Source organism: Melopsittacus undulatus, chromosome 2 (assembly GCF_012275295.1).
Source record: "Melopsittacus undulatus isolate bMelUnd1 chromosome 2, bMelUnd1.mat.Z, whole genome shotgun sequence".
Lineage (NCBI taxonomy): Eukaryota > Metazoa > Chordata > Aves > Psittaciformes > Psittaculidae > Melopsittacus > Melopsittacus undulatus.
In genome coordinates, this window is record NC_047528.1 from 6,651,126 (window position 1) to 6,663,353 (window position 12,228).

General features: G+C 39.6%; 1 protein-coding gene across 1 annotated transcript in view; it reads left to right on the forward strand.

The window, feature by feature from the left end:
• Positions 1-12,228, forward strand: part of LOC101881240 (disks large homolog 2) — a 423,431-nt gene that overhangs the window by 102,037 nt on the left and 309,166 nt on the right. Inside the window, 2 exon segments of the mRNA XM_034072915.1 lie at positions 1,173-1,214; positions 1,216-1,298. Coding sequence (XP_033928806.1) covers positions 1,173-1,214; positions 1,216-1,298 — 125 coding nt within the window.

Consider the following 12,228-nt stretch of genomic DNA (forward strand, 5'->3'; position numbering starts at 1 on the left):
TATTCATTTGAAACACAGTTCCAAAATGCAGAAATGAGGTTTGATTTTAAATTTTAAAATTATAATAATAACAATAATAAAGTCATAGAGATGCCATTTTTATTAGTAACTCAAGAGGACTGAGTTGGATACGTGGTGGAAAGCAGCAATGAAGAAAAGAAACTCCCAGTAGGCTGAGAAGTTCATGAAATGATAAAAGCATTTTTAATGCCCTGAACATATTTCATTAACAGTAGTGTACAAATTCTGCAGTATCAGTATGTTTATATCACTCTGATTAAGCCTAAATACCTAACTATACAAATACTTTGGGGTGAGAGAGACTTTAAGGATCAAGTACTGTATTGAATTTTAAGACTCCCACCTATGCATAAAGGGGTCTTAAACCTGCATCTACCTTTCTACCGATAAGAAAGAATCTCTTGCCAAAAAGATTTATATCAGTTTATACAGAAAAGGGAAATGACTAATATAAACTTCCAAGCAGGTTTGAATTGTGGGATTGAGTTTGTAGGTGAAAAACAGTGACTTAATTTGCCAGCATATGGTATGTAGTGTCATGCTATTTATCTTTCATTATATTCTCACAAACGTGGAAGCAATAAGTAGGGATTATTAAGTAGACTCATCTCTTTCAAACCTTTCATTTGAGCAAATCAGTAAGATGAAAGAAATAGACTTGTGCAGAAATTGGGTTTTTTAAATCATGTGAATTTGAGCAGTGATCACTTTTCAACAGAAAAATGCACTAAAAATACTTCAGAGCTAAATTTTATTCACTGCTTCTGTTCATAAATAGCAGTGGGTTTTTAAATCTTTTTTCAAAGCTGTGGAGTGTTTTTAGCCTCGAGCTCTCATTGACTTGGATAAATTCATATTGGAGTTCAGATGCTAATTTATGTGACTGCTTTTGAAAACAAATTTAGGTCAAATCCTGTTTCTGTAGGAGCATCCATTAACTCTGCCATTAACTCTGGGAAATCTTTGTGTTCACAGCCTCTGTTCTTTACCTGACAATTAATTATTTCTGAGTGAGTCACCTGCCTTCAAGTTTGGAGCTGTCAAATCAAACGCTTTCTTTAGGAAGCAATGATACTTTGCTCGTGCAACGCAAACAAGTGCTGTGGAAATCTAGCATCTGCTGATGCATTTACTTTCTTTCATTTTACCAGGGGAATTCCGGCCTGGGGTTCAGTATTGCTGGAGGAACAGATAAACCCACACATTGGGGATGATCCTGGGATATTCATTACTAAGATTATACCAGGAGGAGCTGCAGCAGAGGATGGAAGACTCAGGTAAAAACTCATTATGTATGTTTGGAAATAAAATGTATGATTATTATAAATCGTTGTCTAGGAGTCAAATGCCAACTGGGTTTTTTCATGGAGTCAGGGGAAATAAAGGACGTGGCAGAGTATCCTTTCTGCTAAGATACGAAAGCTAACTAAAGTAGACTAAAGCAATTCAAGGTTAGTGAAGTCTTGTGTAAAGAAAAGGGCATTTGCTGGTGCCACCTCCATCCTTGTACCAGTCATTTCATTTATTACAAAAGGCAAAGATGGGAACTGGAGGAGGAAACAGGCCAAATTAGCATGGAAGTCTTCTCTGCTTGGTATGTTCATGGCTGAAAAACTATGTGTTATAATTTAAGGCTATCAAGACTTCCCAAACTGCAGTGCTATTGCTAAGTAGTCAATAGGTATTTGGAAATGCTTCCTGTTATTTTACTGCAGTAGTGAGGTGTGCTTACTGCTGTTTCCAAACATTTTTTTGCTCTGTGGGGATGGTGATGTCTATGCTCTATATTCTGATCACTTCGAGAGCAGTCTGTCACTGAGATGGACACACAGGTCACTTCTGTTTGTCAAATACACGGTAGCACACCTCTTAAGCAAGAGGAACCACAGACGTGCTTGTGCTTCTCTTTCCTTATGGATTGCATGCAGAAGGGGTTCCATCTATCCCAGAGGCTGCCATCCATCTGTCAGTCATGAAGCCTGCTGATGCTCTAAAGGAAGGCCATTTAGCTGGAAAAGACTTAGGATACAATTCTGAAGCTTTCATGATCCTCAGCACTGGAATCTTAGCTCTAGGAGACTTTGCCAAAACCAGATGGTCTACAATTCATGAAAGTGACCAGATGGTCACAATAACTTTTTCCTAAAGCCTTTTCCTTTAATTCAGAGTTAAAAGTAGTGGGACTTGTGCAGTTTTTAGAGAAAACTTTGACTATTTCTTATGCTAGGTTAGTAATTTGATTTTGGAAACATTTTCTTATTTTTACTGTGACAGTGATAAGGAGTCATGGTGGTTGGCAGTGCCTGAAGGATTCACCTTCTAAATATGATTATAGAGAAAAGGAGTAGGAATAATCTCATGTAACTTTGTGACTAAAATGTAGCTCTCTACCCCTAAGCTAGTCATCTTAGAGAATCCCAGTGAAGAAAAACCTAGGCATTTCTACATTGTGATTCATCCCATCCTAAAGTCAGTGCCTAAAATAGAACAGAAAGAATCACATCTTAAAAGGCCCTGCATTTTCACTGATGACTCAAATGAAAAGGAGTTTCTTCAATCAGTTCAGCTGTAGTGAACTATACCATAAATGTCTGCATTGAGCCAGATGGGATTCATGTAACAGAGTGTGAGGAAACGGCCGTATTTTGAAATCCTGCTATGAAATTTGATGTGATGAACAGCATAGGAGGGTCTTAAGCTTGTATCTACCTTTCTACAAATAAGAAGGAATCCCTTGCAAAAAATAGTATCTTTTTAGCAGGGTTTTTCATTATTTTTGAGAGCTTTCTTTAATTTAAGTTATTAAGAAGACAGAAGCCATTGCAGTGTTTTGTTGTGCTATCGTTGTATGAAATTAAATATTTCATAACTCATTTCTACACTAATTAATTACTGAAAGTTTAACTCATTACTATTACATATTGTACTGTGTTGGAAAGGTCATAGAAAGACCTTCTAAACCCACAAAAAAATAGCATGCTAATGCAATTCATGAATCTCTGTTAAGGTTAGACCTGCCAAACTTTGTGTTTTGTAAGAAGAGTTTAGTAGTACAAGTATGGTTATCTTGCTACGAAGATAATATTCTTAGAGTATTGAATTTGTTAATATAATGTTATAATTGATAAGCATCTATTTGGCTTGGTTGTTTTTCCTGTTCTCATTTGTAAACGTGGATTTTACAAAGATTCATTCTTTCCTTGTTTTATCTGGTAAGTGGATTTTGCTTTGCTACAATGCTAGCAAAGACACATGTTTTAGGAGCACCTGAAAATGTAGTTGTCAGTGGTCATTACTGATATGCCACTGAAGAGAAGAGCCACCCTGGGGCAGTCTCTGCTGACTTGTATGGTAATTAATTTTACATAACACAGTTTATCAGCTAAGGCCACTCTATAGGAACACAAGCTCAACATTGTGCAGTAACATGTGCCAAGAATAGCAATAACCTTGGTTCCTAACAAAAGCCCAGTTTTGAATTACCTGAGTATAGAAGATTGGTGTTTATGGACAGAAACACTTTCTTGTGTCCATTTTTGCCTCAGACTCTGCTTGCAGTTACTCAATATCATATAGCACTGTGGACTGTCTGAATTAGCTTCTATATCTACTGTCTGCTTTTGAATCATAAAAGCCCATAAAATCACTTCTGCTGCATTTTTACATGAAGTCCCTTTGATCTAACTTAGCTGAGTGAAGTTCTTCAAATAGCGAGACTGTGAAAGCGACCTGTTAGAAATAGACTTAATGCTACAGACACTTACAAGTCTTTTATGTGTATATATGGTTTGGCAAGTGGAGGAATGGGTCAAGTGAAGTTTCATGAAAGTCCAACCAAAGCAAATACAACTTCCTGCAGCTGGGAAGGAATAACTCTCCAGTGCACCATTTATAAGTACATAAATATCAGGTATAAATACCTGATGGGAGGTAATGAAGACAAAAGGAGACAGGCTTATATCAGTAGTGATCAGTGACAGGGCAAGAAGCAATGGACACAAAACACATGGAATTCTGAATATCAGGAAATACTTTTTTGCTGTGAGGGTGGCTGACTGTGTGTACAGGCTGTCCAAAGAGTTTGTGGCATCTCCATCCTTAGAAGCACTGAGAACCTGACCAGACATGTTCCTGGACAACCTGTTCTAGCTAACCTTGCTTCATCAAGGTTTGACAAGATGATCTCAAGAGGTAATTTTCAACCTAAATGGTACCGTGATCCTGTAACTTTGTACCTGAGTCAGCATTGTGCCCTGACAGTGATGAAGGGCAGTGATTGAGGTCAGCAGAGATGCACAGAGAAAGGACTGGAGGCAACAGTCCACATTTGCAATAAGGGAAACTGCAATTGGTTCTGAGGAAAAAAGTCTTTTAAATGAGGATAGTGAGGGCCACTGTAACTGGTGGCTCAGAGAGATTATGGGATCTCTGTCTTCAGAGGGACTCAGAGTTCATCTGGATAAAGTCCTGAGCAACATGACTGAACTGCTTTTCAGCAGGAGGCTGGGACTAAATGACCTCCAGAGGTCCCTTCCGACCTGAATCCTGAATTGTTTTCAGATTATGTAGATTATTCTTATATATAAAACCTATTTGTGAGACTGAAACAAAGGTGATTAAACTCATGTGTTTGTTTTTTTTTTTCCTTAGAGAAAGGAACTTTTATTGACAATAAGTACAATGCTTAGTGTAAGTTTGTGTCACCTCATGGCCCTCATCTACACTTGAGTAAAAATTATGAGCCACTATAGACTACATTCATTCTAATAAAAATTCCTGGGTTTGGGGAACTTCTTGAACTTTCAGATATTAATCATAAAGCACAGAATCAGAGAATATCTCAAGTTGGAAGGGACTTGTAAGGATCATTAAGTCCAGTTCCCTGCCCCTTTTAGGACTACCTAAGGCAAGTATGACTGAGCACTGCCCAGATGCTCCCTTGACAGGCTTGGTGCCATGACCACCTCCCTGGGGAGCTTGGTCCAGTGACCAGCCACCCTCTCAATGAACAGCCTTTTGTTTATGTCCTAATGTCCAATCTGAACTTCCCTGGCCACAGCTTCATTCTATTTCCTTGTGTCCTGTTGGTGGTCTTCCTCCCTTCACTGCCTCTTTAAGGAAGTAATAACTACTACGTTTACATGCTACACTTCCTAAAATGCACTGATTTCTTGAACTCTTCTTGACTAGTACAAGAACCAATACACTGCAAAAGTTAGATCTTAAAAGACATTTTAGCTAAGTACATAACTCCTAATCTTGCAAAATAAAGGAAGCTGTCCAATCTTTTATGATGTCCTTATAATATATAGGAAATAATTTCATGGCATAAAAAATTATTAGATTTGATTACTTTAGCTAAATGTGACTATAATAAGCTTGGGAGTAACTGAAAATTAGGGGGAGTATTTGTGAATGCTGCATACCATGTCTCTTTGAAGCTTTGAGTTTCAAGTCAGTGACAGGGAATATAAAACCGCCAGAAGTAGCAACCATTCCCACTGAGTTGAAGGAGACTTTCTCCAACAGTTTGATCTTTTAAGACTTTTGATGCCTAAAACCTTCTGCTTCTATTTCACAGATGTCAGATGTCCATGGGCAAACATCTGCTTTCTAATAAAGAAGCTGTGAACGTAGACTTCTTTTACTTGTTGGAAGAAAGAGAATCTCAGTAATTTATGTGTCACTGCCTTTTTTTGTTTTATTTGAGTTTGTGTCAGAGAAAAAAAGTGCAGTGGTTGCCTCAATTGCTTAGGTAGAGCAAAGAACTTCAATATACTATCTCAGCAGTCCTTTCTACTGGCACTTATTGATCATAACTGAAATGTGGATCCTAAAAAATTCATCATACTCTGGAAAACAAGAGTGATCAGCTCATGGGAGTGGAAGCACAGTGTAGCAGTATAACTCAGTTGAAAACAAAAACATTAGTAAAAGAATAATTAAAAGCTTCCTATTCTAAGCAAGTTTAAAAGAGCAGAAACTCTCAAAATATGAATTTAGTTTCAAAACCAAAGCTGGTTTGAATGTTATTCTTTCTGTTTATAGCTTCTCATAGTCAAATTCCGATCTTACGGTAGGATGGATTCTTCTCAAAACTCTGGCTACAAGAATGAGTGGGTTGCATGAGTTCCTTATCTATTGCTATCAGAAATGATGCTTTTCTTTTTTATGATGGAAAGTTTGAAAATGTGAATTTTTAAAAAATTCTTGGGATATAAAATGCAAATAAAAGTCTTGGATAGAACAAGTATTCAGATCTTATGTTTTATACCAATCTCATGGTCATAGGACTCTTACAGAACCTATGATTCAAAAATCAGTTACTCCATATGTGACTGTATGTATATGATGACTTTATTCCCAGGACTGAGACAGATATGGGCAATCTTGAGCTTGAATTTCAGGGTTTAATGTTGTACCGAAGGTTATTTTGGCGTTTAAACCTGAGCTGTACTCAGAAGGAAAGAGGGTTGATGTGAAGGGTGAGTGAAAGGGAAGTGGTTGTGCCTGCAGGCACATTACCCTGGTAAGCTGCCCGGACCTGAATCTGTTTCATTCATTCTTTCTTCTAGGAAACTGGTTTCCATTTGTGAACCTATCATTTAAATTTTTTTCCTTAGAAGTGTGCATATTTGTAAGGAGAACTTAAAACACATTGAGAAAAGTGGATCGATTGAGAGATTCAAAGACTAATCAGGCACAACACACTTAAACCCCAGCTATCCAAAACACCATGGGTTAAAAAGTACTAAGGCTGTGAAGTGTTTGTCTTTCCTTTGTAAATGTGTCTTGCCTGATACTGTTTTAACTGCTGATTGGCAGGAGTTTAGGATTGCGAAATTGCAGCACTTTTAAGGCATGCTTTGTTGTTCTCCCATCACCATAATAGTTAGCCCCATTAGATGTTTCTTTTCCCCAGCTCTCAAAGTGATTTAGTGTGGAGAAAGGAGCATAATACACATGCTATAGAGAAGAGACAGGAACAGAAATAACTTGCTCTCAGTCATCTAGTAAATCAAGGAGAAAGCTTGGAATGGAATAGTGATTCCTTCTCTCACATTTCTGTGCCTTACAGGCTTCAGTTCAATGCCTACCAGCAAAGGTTTTAAACAAATGAGGTTTGTGCTCCCTTCCATTGTCAACTAACCCACTGTGGTGTGTCAAAGTATTATTAATTTAGCTAGGTGTATGCATCAAGAGAGGAACTCTGCAGATAAGACCCTTTCTCATGTGCATTTTGTTAATAAAAAATAAAAGTAGAAAATAAATTTAAAGATTGCATTCTGGTAAGATTTAAAAAGATATTTCTATGTTTCACTAAAGATTAACCAGAAAAAAAACAATATTACAATTCCATGCTGTTCACTCAAAGCTTGAAAACTGGAATTAAGATGCCCACTGTTGTAACTGCTGTGTGCAATGTGCTTGAGAAACACAAAGGAAAGAAGGAATGGAGGAGAGGAAACAGAAGCAAGTCGCCACTTGACAGCTGGCTAGATAAAAGACCCCCTTCAGTCTTTGCCCTGTGGGCTGTGCTGACAAGTGCTTTGCCTCTGATGAAAAGTCTGAAACCTAAATCCCTCCAGCAGCAGCAGGAACACAGTTGTTGCCTGTTGGCATCTGTTTGTAGTCTATATTGCTTAATAAGAAGTGAATTGGCAATGATAATAGGAATAAACTAGGGGCTTTTTCAGATTAACGTGAAGAACTATTCCCAGTGGAGGTGATGTTCTTGATACGTGTGTCATTGTGTCTCTAATCCAGCTTGGGCATCTGGCTTCTTTTCACCACCATTATATATCAAAACAGAAGTGTGTCTGCTTTGTGATTCACTGCCTAATCTCTGTTTGCTAACTTTTGGGCTTGTATTAAGCCTATCAGTACCAGGTCTGTGTGCTTTGCAATGGCACACAGCTTGTTCGGGATGTTATTATAATAACAGCGCTGACACAAAACACTGATTCATATCTGCACTGTTTACAGGCCTCTGACAATGCTGTTAGTTCAGTACCTAATTTAGTCGTAAGTTAATAAAGAGCCATTCACCCCATTAGGTAAAACATGCTTGCTTTGCAAACAGTCATAAATTAGATCATGAATTATTGACTGCTCACACTGTCCTGGTTTGTGTTAGGAAGTTTGATCTTATTAACTCTGTTTGCCTGTGTATTTGTATGTATCATTTTTGAGCTACTGTGGAATTAAGAAAAAGATTACCACAGGGGATCTAATTAAAAAAAGATCACAAAATCAAATCCGATTTTCATGCATTATTTTTACAGTTGAACATGTCTTACCATAGTTTTAAATTATGAACATATACATCTTTACATCAATGGAATGTTACCATTCTCTGTTGCTTTCACCACTTTCCCTGAATCCTTTTTCTCTTCTTTCCTATGTGAAGTCTGCATTTCTTTTTTGGTATTGCAGAGCCCCAGTGTGTCTCTGAATTTGATTATATTTCTGCTTTTCCCATCCTGAAGTTAATTTGGTAGCTTGTGAAAGTTTCCTTATGCAGTGCAAGAAAGGAAAGGGAAATTATGTTTTAGCAGCTGAATTCTGAGCTAAAGAGAACAGGATTTAATGAGAAGAAGATACTCCTCTGGCTTGTGGTATTTGAAACTGGGCCTTTATACAGTGATGGACATTGTTGTAGTCATTTTCTTTTGTAACGCAAAGGATCACTTTCTTCCCCCTGTAAGATTCTGATCTGTTTTCTACTACTTGAAACCGTTGCTTGTGAATGTTATTAATAACCTTATTAATGTTATTAAGATTATTATTAATGTTATTAATAACATGACAGTTAAGCAATGTAGCATGTTATTAAGACTTTAGGTACACTGCAGTTGTATAATGCCCATTGCACTAGCTATTTCCTGCAGTGGTACTGAACTGGTTAACAGGGCTCCCTACGGAGAGTCCTTTAGTGCCCAATCTGCCTGAAATTACAATTGTCCCAGAGTGCTGCAGCAGCAGAACAGCACCATGCAACCAAATCCAAGTGATTATTTCATCAGCGTGTTTGCACTGCTACTGAATTTAAATAGCTCAGTGACAATTTATCTGGAGTAAGAAGCCTTCTGTGGTTACACACCTTAGGAATCATCAGCTCTCTATGGAGCCTAGTGTTAGTCAAGGAAAATATATTTCACATTTGTACCCTCTGGGGTACTACTGAATTCTTCATTAATTCCCCATCAAACCTGAATACAAGATTTTGGATTGAAAGGAAAACTGATTTAAGCTATCATACCATCATAGAATAGTTAGGGCTGGAAAGGACCATCCAGTTCCAGCCCCCCTGCCATGGACAGGGACACCTTGCACTAAACCATGGCACCCCAAAATTAGCATAAATAAATAGATAAATAAATGTTAAGTTCCTTATTATCAGCAAAGACCTTATTCCAAAATTTTTAAAGAAAAGCTTGGACAACTTTTTATTTCTTACAGCCAAAACCACCGATACACAGTGAGTATGAACATAGCTTGATCATACCCCATGAGAACTCTAGCTGCGGTTTGAATCAATGCTTTGGACTTTCAGATTTTAGCCAAACTGTATTTCGTGCCAATACCTCATCACTATTGTCACATTCCTTATTCCACTTTTACTGCAGATGCTAGAGCAGGGGTTTTAAATTTATTTCCCTGTAACATGTTTTAATAACAAATTTGCAAGATGTGCAAGTACTTTGAATGTGTTGCTTCCATCGTGCCATTCTGCATTTCACTCTTAATCAAACCATCACAAAAAGCAAGCTTTGTGGGCTTTTGTTTTTTCCTACTTACCTATCTGCATTCTCCTCAAAGTTGCAGCTCACTCTTGTGTTAAGTGTGCAGCCTAATGGTACTGATGCTCTGAAGCTACCGAAGTTTCTTACTAAACTTGAACTACATGTTTTCTCCTCCATTATCTTAATGCTACACCTTTGTTTGGAATAGCTACTCTCAATCAAACCAGAGCGGAAGGGAGGGTTTTCTACTTGTTAGTGCAAGCGCCTGGGAGGCAGGACTGCTTGGTTTTGTTCTCGGCTTGCTATGCCTGATCTGTGGCAGCACTTTTCTTCTTTTGTGCTGAAGTTCCCCCATTTGTAAAATGGGAATAGTGATCATTATCTTTGCCTCACGGGGGTTCTTGGGAAGCTTAAACGAGTTCACATTTGCAAAGCACTTTGAGAGCCCCAAGATGAAAAGTGTTTGCAAAAAATACCGAATCCGGAATTGCCTTCTGGGTTATCTGTTGCAACTGGTTTTCCTGCACAAACCTGAATGCGCTTCAGACAGTGCTGGTGTTAGCTGGGAGGATTTTAACCACGGGTGAGGAAAAACCCTGTGGTTCAGTGTCTTTAGCAGGCAAAGCGTATCTGGGGTCCAAGGAAGCTCCTCATCCTTCCCTAGTGGACCTCGCTGTGGCCAAGCCGAGGAAGCTGCTCTTCCCCAAGCGTCGGGGGCTCAAAGCCCCTGCATGGTGCTGAAGCCAGATAAACCGGAGGGCTCAGAGGGTAAGTCAGGGCTGCGAAGCCATCCCTGCCCTGTACCACACCTACGGAGCCTGGCCTGGGGCATCTTCCACTACCTGCAGAGCAGCCCTGCAGCTGGGAGGAGCTTCTCAGCTTCCTGGTGCCTTCATTCATCTCAGACTTTACAGAGTTTTTGTTTTTCTTTCCCTTTTCTTCATGCCCACACCTTCCTCTCGCAGCACCCACAGCTACCCACACTTCCTTTTCCTCTTTGCCTCTCCGCTGTCCCACTTTGGCCTCTGGCTTTGAAGGGCAGACACAAATACCTGTTCCGTGAGCTGAAGTTTTCCTTCTGGCCACCATTAGAGGCTGCTGCCTCTGCCGGCTGCCAGAGCCGCCCAGATCAAGCCGAGCTGCCACAGAGGTTGGATGCACTGGGAGTTTCAGAGCTTGGATACTAGTGGGAGCAGTTTCAGAAGGAAAGCATCGTACATGGCAGTGGCAGGAGACGAGACGCAGAGAGGACTGAGGATAACTGGGGAGGTAGAGAACGGACGGAGGAATGGCAAAATGTGGTAAGAGCAAAGGGTATCAAAGAATGGAGAAATGCAGATGGAGGAGAAATGCAGATGGAGGAGAAATGCAGGGTGGGAGGAACAACTCAGTTGGCGGGGGGATAGAGAAAAAACATAGCAGCTCCTATAGACCTCACAGTGAGGTTAATAAGAAAACATGACCCAACTTTAAGAGCCCATGTCAGTCCCAGCATTCTGCCCGCCCTCTGCAATCCCCCTCCCCTTCCTGCACTCTCCTGTGTACACTTGATGCCTGCTTCTGCTGCCTTCCCTTTGCTATCATGAGCTTGGAATCAAACACAAACATTTAAACAAACCCATGGGCTTGTGGCCTGCCAGCTGATTGATTGCTAACCGGGCGTTCGGCCAGTGACTGGCTTCACTGCCTGAATCACCTCCTGCCTGTGTCTGTTCTGCAAATCTGTTAGTTTTAGTAAAGTCATACTTGATTTACAACAAGTTAAGGTGGGAATCGCAGGCCTGATAAGTACAAAATGGTCTTGTATGGGTGGAGAATTGTTTTGTGTTTTATACAGGTGTGTCTTGCAAAGGGAAGGGCTCATCCCCCGACCCATCAGCTTTACGTTTGTGTATCACAGTCCCTAACTTGAAGAATTAGGGACATCCCTTGGAAAGGATGTGACTTATGCTGGGGGAGAAGATTCTATCTTACACAGGGAGCATTTTAAAAGCAATAATGTGTAAAGTGAAAGATCATAAACTCTGTGCAAAATTACTATAGGTGTGGCTTACCAAGCAAAAGAGTTAATTTGCCTTGAGTTATGCTAGCTAAGCAATAACTAAAGACTGGATGTCACAGAAAATCAGTTCATTCTAAATGATTTGGAGCAAGCATTATACAGCAACAGGACAGCGTTCTGCTTTCAGGATGCTTTGAAGGAAAAAGCAAAAGGAGAGGTCCTTCTCTTGTAGATGCATTTAGACTTGACTTCTCTAAAAGCTTATGCTTGAGTCTGTGTGCAAATTGAATGGGTGTCAGCTACTCCTCCCTCAACCCCATATAGCTACACCCTGTGAGGTGAGCTACTATTAAGTAATAACTACTTCCCACTCTTAAAGTGTGTGTAAAGAGATGTGGCTCTTCTGGCAGACATTAAGCCAAGCAGGGTTTTGCTTGTGTCCTCTCTGCATTGTTTGGT